The 26,953-nt window shown below is 35.2% G+C and overlaps 1 protein-coding gene across 3 annotated transcripts in view; it reads right to left on the bottom strand.

Annotated features, from left to right (window-relative positions):
- ZFYVE28 (zinc finger FYVE-type containing 28) overlaps nucleotides 1-26,953 on the bottom strand; it is a 136,134-nt gene that overhangs the window by 84,498 nt on the left and 24,683 nt on the right. For all 3 annotated transcript variants that reach the window (XM_044681323.1, XM_044681325.1, XM_044681324.1), the window contains one exon: nucleotides 25,383-25,484. In XM_044681323.1, coding sequence (XP_044537258.1) covers nucleotides 25,383-25,484 — 102 coding nt within the window. The remainder of the gene's footprint in view (nucleotides 1-25,382; nucleotides 25,485-26,953) is intronic.

The following is a 26,953-nucleotide window of genomic DNA, read 5'->3' as shown; positions in this document are numbered from 1 at the left end:
ACATAAATTAATGACAAAGCTAATTTGAAAGAGGGGTAGGATAAGTCAGTATACTGAGAGAAGTTGTAGGAAAATATACCAAAAAGTAATAGCTTGTAGTTTCTTTCTTTCTCTTTTTTTTTTCAATCAATGAACATCTATTAAATGTTTGCTAAGTTCCAGGTATTGGACTAAATCCTAAGGGTATGTGGTCCCTGTCTTTATTTATTTTTTTAAATTTTATATTTGCTTTATTCCAATAACAAACTTACACATAAGTTTTCCAAAGTTACATGATTCATGTTGTCTCCCTCTCCTCTTCCCTCCCCTGTCCTGGAGATTACAAGCAATTTCGCTGGGTTATACATGTATTATAATACAAAATCCATTTCCATATTATTCATTTTTTGTAAGAGAATAATCTTATAAAACCAAAACCCCAAATCATATACCCAAATAAACAAGTGATAAATCATATGTTTCCACCTGCATTCCTACTCTAACAGTTCTTTCTCTGGAGGTGAATAGTATTATTTAACATAAGTCTTTTCGAATAGTACTGCATTATTGTATTGTGTTAGTAGCAAAGTCTATCACATTTGATCATCCCACAACATTTCAGTTACTGTGTACAGTGTTCTCCTGGTTCTGGTTATTTCATTCTGCATCAGTTCATGAAGGTCTTTCCAGGTCTTTCTGAAATCATCCTGTTTATTATTCCTTACAGCACAATAGCATTCCATCGCCATCAAATACCATGTTTTGTTCAGCCATTCCCCAATTAGGAGACATTCCTTTAGTTTCCAATTCTTTGTCCCCCAAAATAGCACAGTTATAAATATTTTTGTATGAACAAGTCCTTTCCCATTTTAAAAAATGTTTTTGGGATACAGACCTAGTAGTGTTCTTGCCAGATATGGTCTCTGTCTTAAAGGAGGAGACAACATATAATCTTTAAGGAGGAGACATTATATAATCTTGTAGTTTCTAAATACTCTCAAGAGCACGACTATACCAAGGTGATTCAATTCAAGCAACATTTAGTGATTAACTACTATATAATGCCCAGGAATTGGTGGTAGGACTATAAGGAAGGAATCAAAGTCCTTGCATCCTGAGAATTTATAATCTTTTAAAATAAATACACATACACACAAAATTCTATAATAAATTAGATATTAAGTGTAAAAGAGAGGTCTACACAAAGTGTTATGAGAAATGACAAGGATGAAAGATCACTTCTAGCTAGGGAAGACTTCATGGCAGAAATGAGACTTGGATTGGACTTTGAAGAAAAGAAATTATTTCAGCAGCCAGAGATATGTGTGGGCAGAGAGACAGAGTAAAAGGGGACCGTGACATGTATGGAGCAAAGCACATTGAAGGGGGAAGACAAGGTGAGAGTGAGGAGCAGTGAATAATCTAGTTTGGCTTGACAGAGGTGGTGGAAGTGGGAAGGGGTGAATTGATAGCTGAGCAGGCTACATTAAGGGTAAGCTCTGAATAGCTCACTACTACTGTATTTCCTTTTAAACAGAAAAGGGCCAAGGTAATGCAATTCTGAAACCCCTAGGGGATTTGAAATCGCATTTGTTACAAACATTTTTCTTTTTAAACCCTTATCTTCTGTCTGAGAATCAGTACTAAGGGGGACAGCTAAGGAGGCTCAGTGGATTGAGAGCCAGGTCTAGAGACAAGTTCCTTAACCCTCACTGCCTAGCCCTTTCCACTCTTCTGTCTTGGAACTAATACATAGTATTGATTCTAAAATAGAACATAAGGATTAGGGAAAAAAAAATCAGTGACTTGCTCAGTCATATACCTAGGAAGTATGAGACCAGATATTAACCCAGGACCTCCCATCTCTAGGCCTGGCTCTCAATCCACTGAACCACTTAGCCACCCTCCATAACTTGTTCCTTATGAGAAGGATCTATACACAATTCAATCTTTTTTCATCCTCTGTAGTACCTAACACAGTGCTAGACACAGACCAGGAGCTCAGTGAATATCTGCTGATTAGACAGATGAGTTCTCCAGAACAATTTCAATCCTGGAGGTAATACAGCAGCCTTATGAATGAAGGTTGTAATAGTGCTAATTAAATAAAAGATTTAAGCCTAGAAAGAACAATGGAGACCATCTAATTCAATATCCCTATTTTACAGATAAGGCAATTGGGGTCCAAATAGTACTGCTCCATCCAAGGTCACAAAGGTAGTAAATAAGGGAATATGAGCCCAGGCCTCTAACCAGAAATCTGATACTCTTTCCTCTATATCACATTGCCTCTACTATACAATGCTGTTTCAGGAATTGGCAATATAATATTTTAATGGATGAACCAAAAATACTTTATCTCTTAAAATTAGTCATTTGGTTTTCTAAAAATTAATTTATTGCTATCTAACTCTTCAGAGACAGAGTTTAGTAATAAGTTAAATGGCCTCAAAGTAAATGGCATATACTGAATACACTGGCAGCATACTGACTATTAGTCATATAAATTACTCATATTTAATAAAACTAATTATTTGTAATAGTTGAAATTATTCACACTTAATAAACACCTAAGATCCTTTCCTGTTTAACAAATTTTATGTTACTGAAATTTCCATACAAAATAAATTATCTGTATATAACATACTACACATCTAATTCCTTCATTCACTCCTTACATACTTTGTCCCCCCTCACATATGTCCATTCAGCCATTAATTTCCTAAAATGGGTACAACTTTACCTATAGTTAGTTTTATCGAGTCACATTTAGAATTGTTATTGAAGTGATTACTAGCACTTCTAACATAGTACACAGAAGTCTTTTGACAATCTGATTGCTGGAAATAATAAATGATGAATGAATATAAATAATCCCTCTGTAGAAGATTTCCAAAGCCACTTCATGCAATAATTCTCACCATTTTTCATATGTATTACATTACTTAAGCTATAATATTAAAGACTGGTTAACAGACTTGTATTCCTTGATAGTGGATTTAGAATTAATGTAGTTTAGTACAGGACATAAATCATAATTTTAAAGGAAGAGATGCAGAGACTAAGAATAATCACACTATGATTACAAGGTCAAGGGCTACAACAGAAAATGTATCATATAACAATATGAAAGATTAAACTTATTCATAAAATGTATCTTTTTGTTGTCTAGTGATTAAGGAGGTCTTATGGAAGTTCTGAAGAGTTTCAGTTATGTACACAAAAGGTTTCTTTGATGCTTTGAAGGATCAGACCAGGGTGAATATATCCCTTCACAGACATAAAGATTGTAATCCTTCCATATTTTCTCCATGTCTTTCCATGGAAGATTCTTGTCCATGTCCATGGAAGATTCATATGAAATACTGGAGGCCTTTGCTTGGTTCTTTTAATATTCTACTAGTACAGGACTTGGGCCAATCACTTGTTATCCTTCATTCTTGTTAACTAATTAGTTCTCTTTCTTTCTTATTATTTGTGTCTTTTAGACCATTTCTTACACAAGTAATAACTGGATAATATGCTGTACCTATTATACACCTATTATACATGGGCAGTATCTGTTGGGTAGTTTACAAAATGTGATCCAGAAAGATTTCTTCCTTCTACTTGATTCTAAACATTCTTGATTTATCCTCCTGAAGTGCTTATCCAAGATGTTATATGCTGATAGACAAACTCAAAAAATTGCTTAACGAAGGATATTTTTAAAATGGGAAATTCAAATAAACTATATTTAAAGACAAGTTTTACCTGCAGATCTCAACTATCCACTCAAATCATATTTACCATTTTATTTACCAACTAATAAAGATTCTGGTAGTTGTTATCTAACGACCTCTCTTTACTTCAATGAGTTCAATGCCTGGCTCACAGTCACTCTCCTCCCAAACTCCTGACCTCTTTGATTTTTGGGGACTTCAACATACATTGATACTCCATTAAACATTCTAACTTCCTAGTTCCTCAACTTACTTATTTCCCATGACCAGGGCTGTGGTGAGCCTCAATAATGCATGTGAATCACTCTGCAAACCATTCAGTGGTTTTAGTCATATCCAAACTCTTTGTGACCCCACTTGGGGTTTTCTTAGAAAGGATATTGGAGTAATTTATCATCTCCTTCTCCAACTCATTTTACAGATAAGGAACTGATGCAAAAAGGGTTAAATGACTTGCCTAGAGTCACACAGTAAGTGTCTAAGGCCAGATTTTCACTAATGAAGATGTGTATTCCTAATTCCAAACCCAGTGCTCTGTGTACTGTGCCATCTAGCTGCCTTTGCAAATCTTAAAGTACTATGTAAATGCCAGTGATTATTATCATTAGTTTATAATCATCTGTCTGATGATGACTTCATTCTTTGAGCCTTATATTTCATGCTTACTGAACTCAAGTAATGTTTAAAGATCAAAATGGGAAGGTGGTGATAAAAGTCTAATCTTGGGGAGGACAGTATGCAAACACACTTAAAAATTGTAGTTAAAATTTTTAAAACCAGCAAAAACCTGCCTGTTCACCATCCCAATTGAGAACAAAAGAAAAACAAAATCCTTTTAAAAAATGTAATTATGATAAATTTCCATGTTAAACATATAAAAATTGTTTCATTCTGTACTAAGTCCTATATCCCTATTAAAAGGTAGGTAGCATATTTCATCGTCAATTCTCTGGAATCATGATTGGTCATTATGCTAATAAAGAGTTCCTAATTTTTTTCAATTGTTTGCATTTACCATACTATTGTCATTGTATAAATTATTCTGGTTCTATTTACTTCATTCTGCATCAATTCATTTCAATCTTCTCAGTTTCTCTGAAAGCTTTTCCATCATTTCTTACAGCACAATATTATTTGATCATAGTTATGTGTGAGAATTGTTCATTCATTTCTCAATTTATGGGCATTCCCTTAAATTCCCATCATGTCTCCCCAAAAAGACAAATAGGTATTTCCACACAACCTTAGATTATGTTTTGTTGAGGACTAATCTCTCCTTCTAACTTCCCTTTCTTCCTTCCCCCTTTCCCTATTTCTCAGGTGAGTGAAATGTATTTCTTTACTCAACTCTGTGTTTTCTTCCTGCACTTGACCAATTCAGATGAGAGAATTATAAGTGACAGTTGCTCCCCTTATCCCTTCCTCATTTGCATAAATGTTTACTTGTATACTCTGGTATGAGATAATTTTCCTGACCTTCCTTTCCCTCACCAATCCATGCATTCCTCTTCCCTTCTCTTCCCTTTCTTCTCTTAAATAGAACCTATAATAGAATCCGTATTTCCCATAAGAGAACCATTTCTAGGCTTTGTCTAATTAGACTCCCTCTATAGTATTTGATGATAGTGTTCAGAGGGGATGCATGTATCATCTACCATATTTGAATGAAAACAGTTAATACTTGTTGAGTTCCATTCATTCATCTTTTTATATTTTTCTTAAGTCCTGTGTTGGAACTTCAAAGTTTCTTTCTAAGGTTTTTTTCATTAGTAATATTTGGAAGTTCTCTAGTTCATTAAAGATCAACTTTCCCCCCTGTAACATTATAAACAACTTCACAAGACAAGTTATTCTTGGTGGCAAGTATATATCCTTTGCCTCCTAGAACTCTGTATTCCAAATTCTCTACTTCTTTATAATGGTAGCTCTTAAATCATGTGTGATCCTGACAGTGGTTCCTTGGTACCTGAGTTCTTTCTTTCAGGTTGCTTCCAGGACATTTTTTTTTAACCTGAAAGCCCTGGATTTTCTGGATGTTCCTGGGAGTTTTTGTTGTGAAGTTTCTTTCATGAGGTGACTAATGGATGATTTCTATTTCCACTTTGCCCTCTGGATCTAAGAGATCTGAGCAGTTTTCAGATTTCTTAAAATATGTATTCTCACTCTTTTTTTTTTTTGGTCATGCCATTCAGATAATATAATGATTCTTATTTTATTTTCTTCTTTTGTCTGTTTTCCAGGTCAGTTGTTTTTACTACGAGAAGTCTTTACTCTTTGTCTAATATTTCTTATTTCTTCATGGAGTCATTGGACTCTATCTGGTTCAATCTAATTTACATTGAGTTTATTGATTTGGTGCTTCTTGTGTCAATCTGTTAATTCCCTTTGCAATTCTTTCTTCCATAACTCTCATTCTTTTCCATTTTTTCCCTCAAATACTCTGAATTCACTGATACAAAACATTTTTAACTAACAATTTTTGACTCTTAAAAGGAGATAATTCTTCTCTGCCAGGAATTCCAGCTGAATCTGTGCCCAGGCTATGATTTTCTTAGAGAAATGCTTATAGATGTTTTGAACTCATTCTCTTTTAGGGGATTTGTATCTGGAGGTTCCTTAACATCATAATAGTTCTTTATGATAAAATTCTTTTTTTGTTTGTTCATTCTTTCAGTCCTCCTGATTTTAGACTTGACATGAAGGCAAGGCTCTGCTGCACCTCTAGAGGGAAAGTATAAGCTAGTCCTGTTGCTTCTTTCTTAGAGCACTGAATTTTACCTTATTCCAAGATCTCAGGGACAGTTTGGGGACCTGCAAGCTTTTAGGATTCCCAAAGTATTATTATTGCCCTAGTCTCATTCCTACAATTTCCTATGCTATTTCAGTCTGAACAATAACAGAATGATGCTGCTAGATTCAGCCCCTTACCAGGCAGCTGGAAAGGTCTGCTGATTCAGTGACAGAACTATAGGCTCTCCTTTGGCCTAAGAGTCTTACTCTCATTCTTCCACAGGTTATGCTAAATGCTGGAATGGAGTTCCTCTACTTCTGGGGGTCTGGGTCACAATACTGTTGCTTGCTTCTGAATTTCTTTTCTTAATACATGGTCCATGGCCTCCCTATCAATCAATATCATTCCCTGGCCTTGGCCCTAATTCTCACTCTGCCCTGGATACTATACCCTAGAATTGGATTGTGGGTCACAAAGCTTCCACTTGGCACTTGTCTCCGTCACAGTATCCTAGTCTGTCTCCCTGTGCTGATGTGGGCTGGACAAGTGACTTACTGTGACTTTTTCTGGAATTCCCCATCAGGGTTCAGTCTGATGAATTTTGTAAGTCTGTTTGGTAGAGTTTTGTGGAAAAAAGCTCCACTGTATTGCTTCCTGCCACTTTGCCAACTTGTCTTTGCCTCATGCACAGGCACTTGTGCATGCACATGCACACACACACACACACACACACACACAAGTTTAATCTGTATTTATTAACACTTTCTTAAATCTAGATGAGAGGCAGCTAGGTGGCACAGTAGATAGAGTGCCAGGACAGAAGTCAGGAATACTCATCTTCCTGAATTCAAATCTGACCTCAGACACTTAATGTGTGACCCTGGACAAATTGCTTAACTATTTACCTCAGTTTCCTTATATGTAAAATGAGTTGGAGTAGGAAATGGCAAAATACTCCAGTATCTTTGCAAGAAAACTCCAAATAAGGTCATGAAGAATCAGACACAAAGGAAACAACTGAACGACAACAACACATGATCAACAAAATAATAATTCAAACTCTGATTTATAGGGAATAATTGGGGTTAGAGCTGTTACTATGTCATTCCTGTTCATGATCTACTTCTAGCCACTTCAACTACAAACAGATATGGTCCTACCCTTAATCATACATGCCATCATCTACAAGTGTTCCACTTCCATGTTCATGAGCTCTGAAACTTCCTTATCTGACTACAGACTATTGTTATTCCACCTCTCCCTCAGTCTTATAACCTCTAACCATTTTTGTTCTCACCATCACCTCCCTTACTCTATCATTAGTTCTTTGTAAGGCCATCAACCTTGCACAGGTATACTCCTTCCCCTTCCCAAATCTTAACCCCTTGGTGAACCATTTCAACATTGTCCTCTCCTCCCAAGTGCCTAGTCCCCTTATCTATCTTACTGTTGATCTTCTCTGGCTGATCCTCAATCCTGGATCATTCCCACAATCTATTGCCTTCGGGCCTGATGAATGAAGCTGGAGAAAACCAGAAATGGCTAGGTCCACTATAAATTTTGGCTACATAATCCCAACTGGGCCATCAGAGTGGCAAGGAAATCTTTTTACATTTCCTAACCAATTCACTCTCCCACTTACCACAGAAACCTTTCCAAATCTTTTTATCTCTTCTCATACCTCCTTTTTTCTCTCATCAATTTTTAATCATACCCTGTAGAGTAGGTTTTATTCTCCTACCTATGAACATGTGTATGTCTCCCCAATCCTCATAAAAAACCCTCACTGATCCACTTATTCCTGCTAGCTGTCATTTCTCTTTTTGTGAATAAACTCCTTGAGGAAGCTGTCTACAATCAGAACCTCCACTACCTTTCCTTTAAATTGTCTTCTTAATTTTCTGTATCTTTACTTTCAACTTCATTCAAATGAAACTTCTCTCTCCAAAGTTACCATTGTTTTCTTAATTTCCAAATCTAACAGAATTTTCTCAATCCTCATCCTCCTTAATTTCTCTGCAGCTTTTGACATTTGATAATCCCCTTCTTTTTAATATTCTCTTTTCCCTAGGTTTTCATGACACTATATTATCATGGTTCTCTTGATACTTGTCTGACCTATCCTTTCAGTCTCCTCTTCAATCAGTTACCTTCTAACAGTGGGTATCTCCAAGCTTCTGTCTTAGACTTGCTCTTCTCTTATATACAACATTGCTTGATGATCCAATTAGGTCCCATTCATTCTAATATCCTCTCTATGATAATGCAGCCTTAGGAAATACCATGCATAATGACACTCAAGCTCTACATAGCCACATAAATAAAATCTAGAATGAGAAACTGCTTAATAAGTAAGAGACTATTTAAAGATGGAAATACTAATATCTTTATTAGCTAAGTATTTTCTAGTGAATACATTTTTCTTAACATTCACAATGCATAAGACATTGCAAAGGAAACATGATGAGGGTCTTTGCCTTCAAGAAGAGTAGCTCATATTTTAGATGAGTTGGTAGGTTATATGGTCTATGACATTCATTTGGTACTTGGTATATACAACCTTACACTATTATTTATCTTTATTTCTATGTTCTATCTCCTCAACTTGAGAGCGAGTATATTGTCTCATGTCCCCAGCTCCAAGTGTAAATGTTCTGCATGTGTTAAGTACTAAATTGATGGTGGTGTGGCTATTAATAGCAAAATCAGTTCTAGTCATCCAAATATTGAAAATCAAAACCAGTAAAAAAGCTAGAGATGAAGTTTAACATATGGCAAAATTGGGAAGACAATACAGTTTCTTAAAAACACTAAAAGTAAGAAGTTAAAATTGGGATTACAGGCATGAGTCAGAAGACATGTAAGTAAAAGATGAAAAAATATGAATTATAAATAAATCATCCTTATAGCCAGAAATAATTTTACTAAACCAACACCTATAATAATGCTTTATTTTCAATAACCAAAGGAATAAAAAAACAAATAGCCTATACCTACTTAAAGAATTCTTTGTATGAAAATTTGTGTTCTAGTAACGAAATATTTCAGAATGTGATCTTAGGAAAGACTAGTTCAAAGAACTGCCTACAAAAGGGCATTGAGCTTAATATTAACATAGAAGGTAAACTGTTATGCCTCATAAATATGTCTCTAGATGAACCAGATGATTTCTTAAAGAACTGGAAAGACCTATAAGAACTAATGCAGAGTGAAATAAGCAGAACCAGGAGAACATTATACACAGTAGTTGAAACATTGTGGGATGATCCGGGACAATTCTGAGGGACTTACAAGAAAGAATGCTATCCACATCTAGAGAAAGAACTGTTAGAGTATAAATGCAAAAGGAAACATGATTTACCACTTGTTTATTTGGGCATATGATTTGGGGTTTTGGTTTTAAAAGATTACTCTATTACAAAAATGAATTGTATGGAAATAGCTTTTGAGTGATAATACATGTACAACCCAGTGGAATTGCTTGTCAACTCTGGGAGGGAGAATGGAAGTGGGGGGAGAAGGAAGACAACATGGATCATATAAACATAGAAAGAATAAATTAAAAATAATTTTTTAAAGAACATTGGAAAAGCATGACACCATTGCTTGTTTCCTTAAAAAAGTCTCTAGTTATCACAACAGATATTTGAGTAATAAATGAAACTTTAAAATATTAAAAACCACAGCTAAAAAAGACTCTAAAAGCTACATCAAGAACATTCCACAGTGTATGTAGTCCCTAAATCTAAAATTAAATGAAAAGATGTGCTTTCTTCAAGAACAATATGGAAGAGCTGGTTATAACAAATACCAAAACTTATTACCAAAAAATGAAATGGTTTATATTTTAATGTTAATTTATTAATTCAATAAACCAGCATTTATAAGCATCAATTCTATTCCAGGCAATATACCAGATGCTTAGGAGAAGAAGAAAAAACCCAACCTTGTTTTCTGCCTTCAAGAAACTGATGTTTTATAGGGGAGGGGTAAAGGGACAAAAACATGTATACAGAAAATTAAATACATGCAAAATAGGTAATAGTAATAAATAATGATGCAAAAAGTAATTTCGGCAGAAAAAGCATTAGTAATAAAAAGTATCACAACTGGCTTCCCAAAGGAGGTGGCATTTAAGCAGATATTTGAAAGAAGTTAGGGATGAACCCATGATGCAGAAATAAGAAGAGAGTAGGCTGCAAGTGTGTGCCTTAGAATCACAAAGGAATAAAGAAAGGAGGCAGAATGCTACATATGGGCATCATCAAGCAGGCTATTTTGGAAGGAAAATACAATTCATGAAATAGAACTAAAATTTTTACATAAGTCTGGAAAAGGAGGCTGGATTTAGACAGAGAAATAAAATGGTTAGACTTGTGCTCCAATAATGTCAGTTTGTCAACAACGTGGAAGATGGGTTAGATGGGTGAGGCAGGAGATAAGAGGATCAACCTCAAGATTAAAGTGCTAGAGAACCCAAACTAGGATGGTGGGTATGTGATGGAGAGAAGGGGATGGTAAAAGATAGAATGGAGGTAGAATCAAAAGGACTAATCGGATATGACTGAAAGATAGAGCAAATAATTATCAACTGAAAAGGCAGTCAGTTCTGAACCAACTACTCATATCCCTGACTTGGAAATAAAAATCAACATTAAACCAGAAGAATAAAAGAAGATATGGTGAGTAATTGAGGCAAAGTCAACTTGACCTATTTAAATATACTGTTGACACTGAAAAATCAGAAATAGATAGAATGCATATTGACACAAATTATCAAACTTTCCTAAGGAAGTTCATTGACATAAATTGTTATATGGAGAAAACCAAGAGCCTAGAACAGTTATGGTGAACCAATGGCATAGGTGCCAAAGATGGCATGCAGAGTGCTCCCTGTGGGCACTAGGCCACCCTCCCATCCCACCAAAGTCTGTTACCAGAAAGGCAGAGGTACTGGGACAGAGCTACTCCCCCCCCCCCAACCTCCACCATGCCTGGTGACATTTTTTCACATGCCCCACCCCTCTGTCCAGCAGCCCAATGGGAGCACATAAGGGGTAAGGTGGGTATCTCACAGATGGCAGAGTTGGAGGAGAGCAGAGAGCTTAGGCCACTCCCCTCCCCTTCTCTACACTAGCTGAAGACATTCCTCACTTCACCTACCCTTCTGTGCAGCAGCCCAATAGGAGTGCTTCCTCCCTCACTTGTGTGGGTTAAGGGGGGGCAGGGCATATGCATGTGGGGTGAGGGGTGTGGCACATGGTCTCTGGGGGTGGGTGGTCATGGCACTTGATCTGGGGAGTGGGATGAATGGGGCCCAATACTCCATCTCTGAAAAGTTCACCAGCCCTGGCCTAGAACCAATGCAGGCAGAAAATACTTGATTTTCTTGCTAAGTGAAGAGATAAAGCAGCTAATAAGGAGAACTCTCTTTTAGAATACCAATTTATTAGTAAAATTTCCTCCAGCAAAGAGATTATAATGCATTTATAAAATTCCTCAAAAGATATAAAAGGATAACTTTGTTGAGTGACTTTAGAAGTTCAGAAACTTAAAACAAGAAAACATGTCCCTGTCAAAACTATTTGCCATGATCATGGTGTAGCATTTAAATTTGAATAAAAAAACAAACTGAGACAGATCTCCAAATAAGATAACATTTACTTGCATGCTACCTATCAACAAATGGGTTATTAGTTCGCCTCTATTTATGCCAAAGACCCTGCACAAAAGGACAGATCCATTTATATAGGTTTTGGGGAGTATAAAACAAAGAACAGAACAGGGAAGATGACATCATGGGATTGAGTACAAAATGACTGGTCACAAAACTGAGGTGCAGGGCAAAAGATGATTGGTTGGAAATTGATAGCAACAACCCCATTTCTTCTCTCACAAGACTAAAAAATGTTCATTGTTGGAGTCTATTATGTGATACTGACCCAGACTTCTGGAAAGCAAAACAAACATCCTTGAAGGCTATGATGGTAGTAGTAGTAGTAGTAGTAGTAGTAGTAGTAGTAGTAGTAGTAGTAGTAGTAGTAGTAGTAGTAGTAGTAGTAGTAGTAGTAATAGTAGTAGTAGTAGTAGTAGTAGTAGTAGTAGTAGTAGTCGTCACTTGCCAGAGATTGTATTAAGGGCTTTACAAATTTATCTTGTTTGCCCTGCAAAACCATGAGGAATAGATGTTATTGTTATCCTTATTTTACAGTTGAGGAAACTGAGGCAAAGAGAGGTTAAGTGAGGTTAAGTTAAGGTACAAATTCAAAAGAGAAGAACAGGAGAGAGAAAAAGGCTTAGCTGATAAGACTGGTGCTGATCAAGGCCATGGAGGGAAACAGGGTATATTCTGGCATTAGTTAATAAGAAATAAGTCTTCAAAGATAATAAGGTTGGGGAAGAATCAAGAGGAGCACAGTAGAGGGAGAATTCCGGCCAATTTCTCCCAATATTCCCTTCTAAATAACTTTAAAATAATGTATCAAATAGAATTCTGGAGAACAAAGCCAATAAAAAGTTGGGGTAAGACTTTTTTCTAACCTAAAACAACCTAGAATTTGGAAAAAGAGGTCTATGACACTGGGATGAAGGTTGACCCAAACACAATGTGTTAACAACATCAGTTGTGGGTCTTGTAGACTGTGACAACAACTGCAGGAGCAGCAGCCTCAACAATTCCAAGAGTTCTCACTACTCAGAGATGGTAAGGGAATTGGACAATTGGTGAGAAAGAAATTACAGAGGACCTTATGTGGGCACTGGATTCAAGACTTGGCACTATTTGACAATTCCATCACCCATGACCTATTCTGAGGATTGGTTCCAGAGCAAAGAAAAAAGAACAGGGGTCCTGGTTCCTGGTGGCAGTTCAAGACCAGAGAGAAGAGCATTAGTGCTTGGGCCCTTCCTGGATAAATACCAGAACCTAAAGCTGGAGAATAGTAACAACGCATTTCCCCAGATCGCATCATCTTAAAAGCACTGAAAACTTATAAAACTTCAGAATCAGGTATGAAAATAGCAGGATGAAAAACCCTGGAACAGTGACCTCCATTCCCACCCCCTGAAATGCGCAGAGACTAATATAAAATTCAAAGTCAAGAAATATCCTGGAATAATTAACAATAAAAAATAATCTAACCATAAAAAACTAATATAGTGATAGGAAAGCTCAAGACACAGAATCAGAAGAAGACAATGATGTAAAAACAACTACAAGCAATGAGCCTCAAAGAAAAATGAAGATTGGACAGAAGGCCAACAAGAATTCCTAGCAGAGCTAAAATTAGAGCAAAAATGAGTAAAAATAAAATGATATCAGTAGAGGAAAATGTTGAAAAAGAAATGAAGGAAATGAAAGAAAATAAGAGAAATAACAGTTTGGTAAAAAGCAGTATAAAATATTTTAAAAATAATTCCTAAATAAAAACAGAATTGGCAAAATAGAAAAAAAGGAACAAATCCTTTCTGTAGAAATTTGTAGAATTGAAGAAAATAATTTCTTACATATTAGAATTATACAAGTAGAAGCTAAAGATTCTATGAAACATCCAGAAACAATAAAACAAAATAAAAAGTGAAAGAATAAAATGACTATATCATCAGAAAAAACAATTGACTTGGAAAACAGATTGAAGAGAAATACTTTAAGACTTGTCAGACTACTAAAATCCATGATCAAAGAAGTTTTTACATCATATTTCAAGAAATTATAAAGGGAAGCTGCAAGATATTTTAGAACCAGAGAAAAAGAGAAACTGAAAGAATCCACTGATCACCTCTTAAAAGAGATACCTAAAATAATGCTCAGGAAGATTATAGCCAAATTCTAGAGCTTTCAAGTTAAGGAGAAAGTACTGAAAACAGATGAAAGGAACCATTCAAATATCACAGAGACTGTCAAGATGACACAAGATTTAGCAGCTACAACAATAAAGGAGTGAACAGCTCGGAGCATGATCTTACAGAAAACAAAGGAGCTATGATTATATTCAAGAATAATCTACCCAACAAAACATAGCATAATCCATCAGGAAAAAAATGGACAATTAATGAAACAATAGGCTGTCAAGCTGAAGAAAAGACCAAAGTTGAATGGAAAATATGACATTCAAACACAAGATTCAAATCAAGCATAAAAAGATAAATAAGAAAGAAAAATCATAAGGGACTTAATAAAGTTGAACTACTTAATTCCTATATGAGAAAATGGCGCATATAACTCCCAAGACCTTTATCATTATTAGGGTAGTTAAAAGTAGTCTATTGACAGAAGGCAGGGGTGTGAGTTGATTATGTCATGATGGCCTCAAAAAAAGAATGAAAGGGTAAGAAAGAGGGATGCACTGGGAGAAGGGAGAAAGGAGAGGAAGAATGGGGGAAATTACATCACATAAAAGAGATGCATAAGGAAGAGTATTTATAATAGATGAGAAAATGGGAGGGAAGGGTTCATATAACACTCAAACTTTACTCTCATCTATACTGGTTAAAAGAGGGATGAGTACTGTAAGAGTAAAGAGAGCCAGTAACTGATGTTATGACAGAATGGGTGGGGGAGAGAGAGAGAGAGAGAGAAAGAGAGAGAGAGAGAGAGAAAGAGAGAGAGAGAGTGTGTAAGTGAGTGTCTTTGTAGGTGAGCCTCTCTTCTAGCTCTCCCCTGGGGCAAATATACACTGGGAGACTTTAAGGGGGTATCCCTTCGAAACTGGATGACCTGGATGGCCGTGCTGCCCCACAGGAGTTGGGGGTGCGGCTTCTCTATAAGACGAGGTATGTGGTACTCCAATCTAATTCTGAATGAGGACAGGGTTCACACAAACCTCCCCCTGATCAGTTAAATTCACAGCGCGTGGTCCAGCTTCAAGAATGGAGGCAGACAGACCATGCTGTGGTTCCCCTCTCCCTTGTTGTCTCTCAGGCACTCTGGAATGCTATCTGACTGATGAATGGCTTTTATTATTCGCAAATCAGGGATTGGAGAAAGGGGTGAAGGGCAGAGGGATTTGGGGGTGCCCTCTTCACTATTGCTATGGGGTCCTTCACTTGGGTGGGAAACCTACTGGTTCCCACACCTAAGCTCTTCCCCTCTCTTGTTTTCCTTCTGTTTCTCTATTTCTGTCCTTTCCTATTTCTATCCCTTTCTATAATTATAAGTTTTGACTGAAAGGGGATCTCTTCGAAAGGTTGGGAATGGGTAAAGGAGACTGAGACTGCTCCCAAAATGGAGTCCAAACACTTAGCTCACTTGATGGGTGAAGTCTTGATGAGAGAGATGTGATGGAATGGTTTTGATCTGGGAATCCGGGTTTCAATTTCCAAAGAAAGATCCTCTGGAAGCCCTCAGGATTGGATTTGAGCTGGGATGTCCTCCTCCTCTCTCTCTTAGTCCTCCACCTGAAGACCTCTCTCCTCTTCCACAGAGAAATTTCCAGCATTCTCTCTGGTCTCAACTGTCAACAACTGTCACCAACTGCCTTCTTCTGGCTCCTTTTGTCCCACCCCCCTTGCACAAATCCCATCCTTACAGTACACACATACACACACACTCAGCTGGGTGTTCAACTCTGTCTTATCCAGCAGATAAGAAGGTGGTAAAGGGGATTAGAGAAAGGTGGGAATGTTAAAAAGGAGAGCAGATTAAGGGAGGCTGTGACCAGTTGCAAAACAAACTTTTGAGGAGGGACAGAGTAAAAAAAAGGAGAGAGAAAGAAAATTGAAGAAAATAGGATGGAAGGAAATATATAGTTGATAATCATGACCCAACTGTGAACAGGATGAACTTACTCATAAAATGGAAGAGGATAGCAGAATGGAGTAGAAACCAGAATCCAACAATATGTTACTTACAAGAAACATATTTGAAACAGAAAGACATGTACAGAGTTAAAATAAGGAGCCAGAGTATAATTTGTTATGCTTTAGTTAAAGTTAAAAAGTCATTGTGGTGGCAAAAAATTGGAAGATGAGGGGATGCCCTTCGATTGGGGAATGGCTAAATAAATAGTGTTATCTGTTAATGATGGAATACTATTGTGCTAAAAGGAATAATGAACTGGAGGAATTCCATGTGAACTGGAACAACCTCCAAGAATTGATGCAGAGTGAAAGGAGCAGAGCCAGGAGAACATTATACACAGAGACTGATACACTGTGGCACAATCAAATGTACTGGACTTCTCTACTAGCAGCATGCAATGATCCAGGATAATTTTGAGGGGCTTATGAGAAATAATGCTATTCACATCCAGAGAAAGAGCTGTGGGAGCAGAAACACAGAAGAAAAACAACTGCTTGATCACCTGGGTCGATGGGGATGTGATTGAGGGTGTAGACTCTAGACGATCATCCCAATGCAAATATTAATAATATGGAAATAGGTCTTGATCAAAAACACATGTAAAACTTAGTGGAATAGCTCATTGGCTATGGGACGGGGGTGATAGGAGGGAGAGGGAAAGAACATGAATCATGTAACCACGGAAAAATATTCTAAATTAATTAATTAAATGCAAATTTTCAAATTAAATTTAAAAAAGTTAAAAAGTCAGAGGCAGGGACAGCTGGGTAGCTCAGTGGATTGAGAGCCAGACCTAGAGATGGGAGGCCCTAGTTCACATTGGACCTTAGACACTTCCTAGCTATGTGACCCTGGGCAAGTCACTTAACCCTCATTGCCTAGCCCTTACCACTCTTCTGCCTTGGGACCAATATGCACTATTGATTCCAAGGCAGAAGGTAAGGATTTTTTTAAAAGTCAAAGGTAGTAACCATGATCTCAGAGAAAGCAAAAATAGACCTAATTTAAAGAGCTAATCAGGAAACAACATCTCACTAAAATGTACCAGAGACAATGAAATAATATCAACATGAAACATCTATACACCAAATGGCAAAGCATACAAATTCTTAAAGGAAAAGCTAATTGATTAACAGGAGGAGATAGACAATAAACTTGACAAGTGGGGGATCTCAATTAACCACTCTCAGAACCAGATAAATCTAACCACAAAATAAATAATGTAGAATTTAAAGAAATGAATAGAATTTTAGAAAAGTTAAATATGATACATATCTGGAGAAAATTGAATGGGACTAGGAAAGAGTATGTACATGGTGTCCTAACAAAAACTAACCACATATTAGGGCATAAAACCTCACCAAAAAATGTAGAAAAAACAAAAATATTGAATACAACCTTTTCAGACCATAATGCAATAAAAATGTTATTCAACAAAGGGCCTTGAAAATATAAATAAAAAATTAATTGGAAACCAAACAATCTACTCCTTCAGAATGAGTAGTTAAAAGAACAAATCATAGAAACAATAAATTATTTCATTAAAGATCATGACAATGAGGCAAAATTATCAAATTTTGTGGGATGTAGCCAAAGCAGTAGTTACAGGAAAATTTATATCTTTGAATAAATCAATATAAGTAAAAAAGAGGAAATCAATTAGTTGATCATACAACCAAAAAAACTAGAAAAAGAACAAATTAAAAACTCCCAATTAAGCACCAAAATAAAAAACCTGAAAAATTAAAGGAGAGATTAATAAAATTGAAAGGAAAAAGTGTTGAACTAATAAATAAAACTAGGAACAGATCTTATGGGGAAAATACAATAAAGAGGTAAACCATTGGTGATTTTGATTTTTTAAAAAGAAAGAAAAACAATTTCTTAGGATCAAAAATGAAAAGAAGATAAAATTAAAGCAATAATTAGGAGGTATATTTCCCAATCATATGCTCCCCATAACTAACAACCTTAATTTTAGTGAAATAAATGGATATTTGCAAAAATGTAAATCACTCAGATTAACAGAAGAGAAACAAAATATTTAAATTATTCCATCTTACAAAAAGAAGTTGAACAAGTCATAAATGAACTCCCTAAGAAAAAGTTCCCAGGATCAAATGGATTAACAAGTGAATTCTATCAAATATTTAAAGAACAATTAATTTAAACATGATACAAAGTATTTGAAAAAATAGACAAAGGAGTCCTAGTACATTCCTCCTATGACATAAATGTAGTTTTGATATGCAAACCAGGAAGAATAAAAAAAAACAGTGAAAATTATAGGTCAATTTCCCTAATGAATATTGATGAAAATTTTTTAAATAAAATATTTTAAAAGGCAATACAGTATAATAGGCATAAGTTTAAAAGTAGGTGTGTAAGCAGGCTAGGAAAAGCCTTAGCTGGAGGTCATGGACATTCTGAATGGAATGCAGGGGAAGGAGGAAGTGGCTTGTTCCTGAGAGAGACTCCGTGGGGGATGGGACAAAAAACTGTTGCCTACTCTGGGAGATCTCCGAGCTAGGGGAGTTGTATCCAGATTCCCTGGGATCCTGGAGAGTGGTGAAGGCTTACAGCAGAAGACATCAGACCTACAGAGCAACACCAAGTAGAGAGTGGTTTGTGATCTGGTGGACAGCATTGCAAACTTTCTCTCCCTACCTGGATATCTTGGATCATCTGTTCTGGTGGAGTTGACTCCCGGCATCCTGAAACCATCCCTGGATTAGCCATGAGATCCCAAGTAAAGCCATCCTCAGGTCCTTAGCTAAGCTGACCAAACCTGGCTGGAACCAGGTTGGGAGGAACTTTCCCCTGTGACTTCAGTACTGCTTTCTTTGGGCCCTGTCTTACTTAGATCTTAGAAGAGTGTAGTTAAGTCCTTTTCCCTTGACCCTGTGGTTTGCCCTTAGTCTGTTAGTGTAGAAAAACCCTATTCCCATCCTTTACCTTAGTTTCTCCCTGATTAAAATGTGTTATTAAACTCTTGCCTTTACTTATTATCTTCCATAGGCTCTGTCTTGTTGATGCTGGGTGGCAGTTGGAGGCCAACAGCCATTTCTGTTACAAACATCTAAACAGCCATTATAACCCAGTCTCCCTACTTGCTGGGCCCCTTCCTGTCATTCCTGTCTCCCACACACCCATATTTACTGTTTAAGGCACCTTTCCCTGATTTCTCCCTTAACAACAGTGATGCATTACAGCTGCAAGGCACAAAATAACTTGATAAAAAATTACAGTTTGAGATTAGAATGGCTATGGAGAAGTATACAATGAAAGTGAATAGGCAATAAAACCTATGAAAAATTACAAGATAAGTAGAATAAAATGTGTAATCAGAGAACTATGTGATTAGGAAAAATATAAGAAGATCATGTATAAAGAGTAAAGAATAAACAATGGAGATTATGAATTTTCATGCAATATCAAGAGGTAACAGGACAAAGAATCCTAATAGATACTTGAAGGAAGTAAAGTGTCATAGTACATTGTGCATTAAAATTAATTCATATAACTATTAAGCAAATATAATTTTATTGATGTTTGATGTTTCTATTAAAACTTTTTAATAATAAAAAAACAGAGATCTAAGGGAAGATCCTCAAAATGTTAGGTGGAACCTCAGAAGAGGAATTTTTAGGAAGAGCAAGGACTACAACCTTCATTGGAAGATATATCCACCTTAATGAGACCACAGATCTACCAAAACACTGGCATAACAATAGGTCACTCAGTCCCCAGAGACTATCAAATTTGGGCATTACAGGTCTTGACAAATATACCTTCCTTCAAATTACTGCTATACCAAGTATATATATCAATAAATATTATCACTATTATTAAGTTGTTGTGTTATTAATTCTCATTAGAGGGGTATGTATTTATTATAATCTATAATGTAAAGTTTAAATTCTTTTGAGAATAATGTCAGGATAAGAAATTTGCCACCTCCACAGAATCTAGACAACGAACATGCTTGGAGAAGGAACCATGAAGATGCCTGAAGAACCTATACTACATCAAGAAGATCCAAATTGAACTTTGGGGTGTAGTTGATTGAACTATGGGGAATTAAATGCATTTGTTTTAAAATTTTTTTTAATTTAATTTTTTTGGTGGCTTGGCAGCTGATCCAGATGAACTCATGGATCAGCTGCCAAGCCATTTAGAAATAAAAAGTGCCAATCCTGGAACTTGATTTTTATCCTTCTGTCAACATTATCTTATATCACCATGTAAGACAGGAAGCCAGTGGGTTCACTGGAAATGTAGTTTTAAAGACCCCTAAACTTTGTAGATGCCAGGGCAAGATTCCATTCAGGGTAACTGACAGGATTGCCTAGGGCAATATTGCATGTACAATCTCTGCACTACAACTTCCACAGGAAATTTAAATCAGAGACCTTAAAATTTCAATAACGCATTCCCCCCTGATGATCATTGGGTGCCTAGTCTCCCCAAGTGATCACTTTACATAATTATCTTGTACCCACAAAGGTCTTCTAACTACAATAGTTAGAGATAAGGGGGAAAGGGAAGAGAGAGAAAGCAAAATCAATGTTTTGCTAGGTGCATTGACAAAAAACCAATTGGGGGTAGTCCCCTTTTGGTATAACAATGTACATTTAAAACAAATGCATTCAACACCCCATAGTTCAATCAACTGCACCCCAAAGTTCAATTTGGATCTTCTTGATGTCGTGTAGGTTCTTCAGGTATCTTCATGGTTCCTTCTCCAAGCAGGTTCGTTGTCTGGATTCTGAGGAGGTGGCAAATTTCTTATCCTGAAATTACTCTCAAAAGAATTTAAACTTTACATTATGGAGAACTTATAGTAAGAAAAAATTTAAGAGACCATTCAGTCTATCTTCAAAGAGGTAGTGGATTCTGGTCCTCTAACTACAAATCCAGTGCTCTTTTCAATATACCAGAGTTGCCTCTTAATTTAATAATTTTTTAAAAGCTTATTTCTTAAGCTAAAGGATGCCCTTATTAAAAATTAAAAATTTAAGTGCAAAAGTGATTAAAATTTAGGAAAATATTAACTTAGAGGTGAGTTTAATTTAAGGATATTATGGAGGTGGATTAGAAATGGAAAATTCCAACAGAAAGAATAATATATTCAAAGAAGAAAAGGAACATGGCTATTTCCAGAATAATTTTCTAGGACAGCATTGGACATTTTTTTTGTAGTTTGTGACCCAGACCTTTATATATCTTTATACTGGAACTTCTCAAATGAATTTAATGGAAAATTACCAGGTTAACTTGAAGAAGGGGAAGAGGTATTTCCTTAGGCTAAGATGCAAAGCTCTAAACTCAGACAAAGGCAATTTGTCTTGTGAGATGCCAGGAATATTTGGATCTTGTGGCCAATTGCCTGGAACCTTGCTCCAAACATCAGCTTATTTTCAGGATCACAGCAATGCTATTTAAAACAGCAGGCTTTGGTGGTTTTGTTGCCATTCCAGACTGAGTTACTAACTCTGTTTAAAGATTTAAATAAGTGTGAAGCCGTCTATTAAGGACTCAAAGCCACAAAGTAGTTTGCCTAGCTTGAAATGAAACAGGAAAAAATTGTATCCTTCAATTGTTTCATCCTAACATTTCTTTGATTGGTTATCCTTGTAGAAAGTGTCTTTTCCAGTCACAGATTTCCTTATCAGTAAAACTGTTAATACAGTTCTCCTTGTATATAAGGATTATTGGGTTTCAGGCTGCTTGTCAAAGACTGCTACTGAAGGACAAATATTTCACAGAATGACCCAGGGAAAGGAATTGTTAAGATGATTTTGCCTGATAAAAGAGATGCTCTTGAAAAGCTGAAGAAAAAAGGGAAAACAAAGCTGAAAACCAGCCTATGTAGACAATACCTTTGCCCTAGAAATTAGTGAAATCTTCTTTAGTTTGATAGTCTTTTCTTTCTGTTCTTTGAAGATTTAGGATTAGAGTTGAGATACATTCCAAAGAAGTGCACTTTCCCAAGTTGTCAGGGAAAGCAAACTGAGGTCCTTTCACTACAACTCCAGTGCTGTCTTAACCATAGCAAAGTTGCTTCTAAAATTCTTAATACTTTAAAAGTTAATTTCTTAAGCTAAGGAATATTCTTAATAAAAACTGAGAATAAAGCTGCATAAATGATTTAAAAATAAAAGAGAGATTAATTCAAGATCTGTCTCTAACACATACTAACTGTGTGATCCTGAGCAAAGCATTTAATTTATCAGTGCTCTAGGGAACTCTTTTAAGACAAAAAGTAAGAAATCAGATGGCAGACCTGCACTGGTTCAGGTAGTTCATTTGTCAATAACATCTTATCTATATGCCTAGAGCTAGTTTGGGTCAAGTCTAGTAGGAACACTGGGTCAGTCAGGAGTCCCATCCTGCACTGATGCTTTGATACTTGCTGCTATTTGGGCTGTCTAGGAGGTAGCATACTCCTGAAGTGAAAATGATGGGTATATGAATGGCAAGACTAGCAAACTATTTCAATATGAAGGGTGAAGATGAATAAGGATGTGAGAAAGACTATAAGGTTGTAAAAATGGATGACCAGAAGGATGATCAAATCCCTGGTAGAAAGAGGAAAGTTTTAAAAAAGGGGATAGAAGGGATTTTTTGTGTATATGGTAGAGAAAGACAATAAGTTCTTTTTTTGGATATCCTGAGTTTGAGATACCTATGAATAGGGAAATCCAATTCAAAATGCCCAAGAAGGAAATCTAAGGCTGAATAAAGAGATCTGAGAGTCATAACTGAACCTGTAACAGCTAATGAGGTCTCTTAAAGCACACGTGCAAAGAGAAAATAGCCTCAAAGTACACCTTTAGTTAAGGGACAATATATGGATGATGCTCAGCAAAGAAGACTGAAAAAGAGCAATCAGACAGTTAGAAAGAAAACTAAGAAAGAATCAGAAGAAGAAACAAGAAAATTCAGCAGAGAATAGTCAACCATTTTAAATGTTAATAACAATGAGGATTAAGAAAATGTCATCAGATTTGGAGGTCAACAATAACTAGAGAAAGAAGCTTCTGCTGAGTGATAATCAGAAGCCAGATTGCAAAAAAACTGAAGAATGAATGAGGGGAGAAGTAGAAGAAATGGGAATAAACAGTTTTCTTCCTGGGAGAGAGTTTATCTAAAAGGTTATCTAAAGAAAACTATCTAAAAATTGAATGGACTGATTTGGTAGTAGGAAGTGAGTTCCCTCTTCATTAGTATTCTCCAAACAAATGTTAAAAGAAGACTTTTTAAGCATTTGTAAGAAAGGATTCCTGTTCAGGTACAGGATGGCCTTTAAAGATCCTCCTGATTCTGAGATTCTGTGTCAACTACTATTATTATTTTTACTATTAGTAATTAGTGCTCTGTTTCTATGGCTAAAAAAATTCACCATTTTCTCCACTGTGTATAACTATCTTTTTTTAATTTCCTGAACTAAATGGGTTTGCTAAATTTTGTTTTGTTTTCATGAAAAAAAAATAAGATAGTAAAATGATTAGTTATTAGTTCAAAAGGACAAAAAATCTGGCTGTGTTTAGATCACCTCAAAATCATTATAATGCAAGCTCTGTAAGAGAAAAAGACTTTTCAAAATAAATATTCCTCCAGTCAAGCTGCTACTGCACTAGACATTAAATCTGCATATGGTCTTCATTATTAAATGGTTCCGATTAAATAGTACATGTACATAGTGTTGTAAGCATTGTACTAGCAAGTTAAATGTTAGAAGCTTACAGTAAAATAAACAATATCAATTTAAATGATCTGGATTCTCAGGAAAATATTCAGAAACTATACAGTGAAGTAAGGTACAATGTAATTATGATTTTAAAAAATTTATGCTAATTGTACCACTGAAATCATCAAGGCAAAACTGAAAGTTTAAGGCATTCTTAATAACTCTGCATACAATCCCATAATTAAATTTAATTAAAAGACAGAGGCAAGTAGAAACAATTAAAAGGGTAAAATAGAGAACATATCAATCCACTTTATATAAAACTGGTTATAAGCAAACTATGGAATAAACAATTTAATTTGCCACTTTAAAACATTTAAATAATTAAATGGCTACTTCAGTTTTACTAGTAAAGAACCCAGAATATGTTTCTAAAACAATAAAGAGGTTCATGGATTTCTTTTTAATGCACATGGACATACTTCTCAGAAAATTAAATTCAAGGCCATAGATTACAATTCAATTTTTAGGTTTGTTGGATATCAAAATTAGAAATAGCTTAGAAATAGAAGGAAAAGAGATTGATTAAATATATAATATAAATAAGTCAACAGTTTCAAACGTTACAAAGCAGTAAAGAAAGAGGGAAATTAAGAAAAATAACTGGAGAGAGCAACTATCAAATAAATAACAATAAATCTCAGAATAGAAGCTATTTGGCTTCTATGACACCAAATATTCAGTGCAAGTAACATATAAAAAGTAATTGATTTTAGCATTGGTGAAATAACCTACAACCAAATAAAAAAATCTTCTCAATTTTAACTCAATTAATTTTAATTTAATCAAGGTAAAAACATGTGTAGGTCATTAACAAAGATCTGAAGGCAAGTTAAAGTTGTTTATTCACAATAAGATAATACATAAGCCATTCTTGGACTAGAGGAAAATGTAAAATAACACATTTGATAAAATAAATAGTATGTTATTTCCTACATATAAACACTGCCCTTAAGGAAATCAATAATTCTTTAAAATGCTATAACATCTCTCTTTTCTGTTGATAAAATATGCAAGAACAATAGGTAAATGGAAATTTAAAAGGTTAAAATAATAATAAAATAAAAAAATGAACATTTATTTCTGAGACTAATTTCTCTGTTCCCTTCATAAAAATAAGGGTGATCATGCAAGTTAATATTTGAACAGCAGAAAAAGCAAATAAAATGCTAATAACAACATGAAAGAAAATTTGAAAATGCCAAAGTTAAGACAATCAGTTGGAAGTAACAGCTGGGTTCACAAAATGGCATATGTGAAGAAAAAGGAAAAAGGAAATGATGAGGGAATTGTAAGCATAAGCCATTTTTGTACCCTCTTTGATTTCTTCTATAATTTCACACATTCTCACTGCAGGGGAAAAATTATAACTTGAAAGAGGAGTCAATTACTACTTGCCTTATTTTTCTTAGCAAAGTGTGGAAGGGTCTAAACAGCTCAGACATATCTTCTGCCTTACGGTCCAGGTTCAAAGGTCCTTCAGAGTAAACTACAAGCCCACTGTATTCAAGATACAAAAGTTCCTATTTTATATGAACACCAAATAAATAAAATATACAAGATAAACATCTGAAATAATACTCAAATTGCTTATGTGAATTTATATCCTTATGCACTGTCCTCACTACTAGTTATTTTTCATTTTTGTGTGATGACTTCATAATTGATTTTCAATTAATGCAAGTAAAATTATCAGACTCCTTCAATCAAAATGAGAATCTGCTAAAAAAACAAAGCCCTAAAAATAAAAGAATATATTACTAGTGCCTCAAATTTTTGAAGTAATTAGTAACAATAACAGTTCACATTTAGAACTTAAAGATTCAAAAATTGTTTTTGCAACTCTGAGGTTGTCAAAAGTAAGTATTATTTTGATCATCTTAAAGATAAAGGTAAAGTTCATTGAGGTTAAGTGATTTGCCCAAGGTCTTCCAATTAATTAGTACAAGTGTGATAACCTCATCCCAGCTTTTCTGAATGCAAATTCAATGGTCTTTTCACCACACCACAATGTCTATTTATCAGAATTTTCTAACTACTTAAAAATTATCACACACTTAATATCCTTCAGCAAAAATAAATATCAAATTCACAAAAACATATAAATGAGGATTAAAATGATCATACATAAAACTATAAAATTTCACTTAAATTATCTACTTTAGCATTAAAAATCATATGATTTATGATGAGTCATTAATTTCACTTAGGTCACAAATCTTCAAAAAAGGAAAAAAAAAACAGAATCCATCATGTAGTACAGAACCTCCAGTCTGGTCAAATCTGTCCCCAGAGATCTCAGGGGGCATGTGGAGAAAGAAATTACAAAGACATTCTTACATTTTTTAATCTTCCAAACAAATTATCTAATATGTTACCGTTTTTCTATTTTAATAATGAAAAAGTTGGCTTTTATTTTCTAGTCATAAATAAGAATCCAGCAGAAAGGGGTCATGGTAATCTTATTTTCTTCAGTGAAAAATATTTGCATGTATTTATCTCTGCATAGATGCAGTGGGTAGTACATAGGTTTTAATTTTAGCATTGATTTCTTTTATTTGCATTTAACTATAAATTCTGTAAATACATGAACTTTATCTTTTACTTTACCAAAGCATCTAATATAGTTCTCTAACAGGGATGCAATAGATATTACTGACTACATTGTGACTTTTACCCTACAAAAGTAAGGCTCTTGAAGATAAGAGTTTGAAAGTAAAAGTGAATCCTTTGTTGACTATGTCATGCTTGATGTTAATCAACCCCCTAATGTGAGATTTTGCATCTGTGATAACTGGCTAAAGAGAAACATCACACATCTTTTGACTTCTGCTGTGCTGATTGTATCCTGAATTATAACTGTGTTCAACTTACTATGTAATTTAAAGGATTCTATTGCTGGCAATTTTTACTGTGATTTAAATTTGAATCAAAACAAATTTAAAGAAAAACCAGTCAGAGAGGGACAT

This window comes from Gracilinanus agilis, chromosome 6 (assembly GCF_016433145.1).
Source record: "Gracilinanus agilis isolate LMUSP501 chromosome 6, AgileGrace, whole genome shotgun sequence".
Lineage (NCBI taxonomy): Eukaryota > Metazoa > Chordata > Mammalia > Didelphimorphia > Didelphidae > Gracilinanus > Gracilinanus agilis.
The sequence above is the reverse complement of the archived record's forward strand: the minus strand, read 5'-3'. Positions and strand labels throughout refer to the sequence as shown.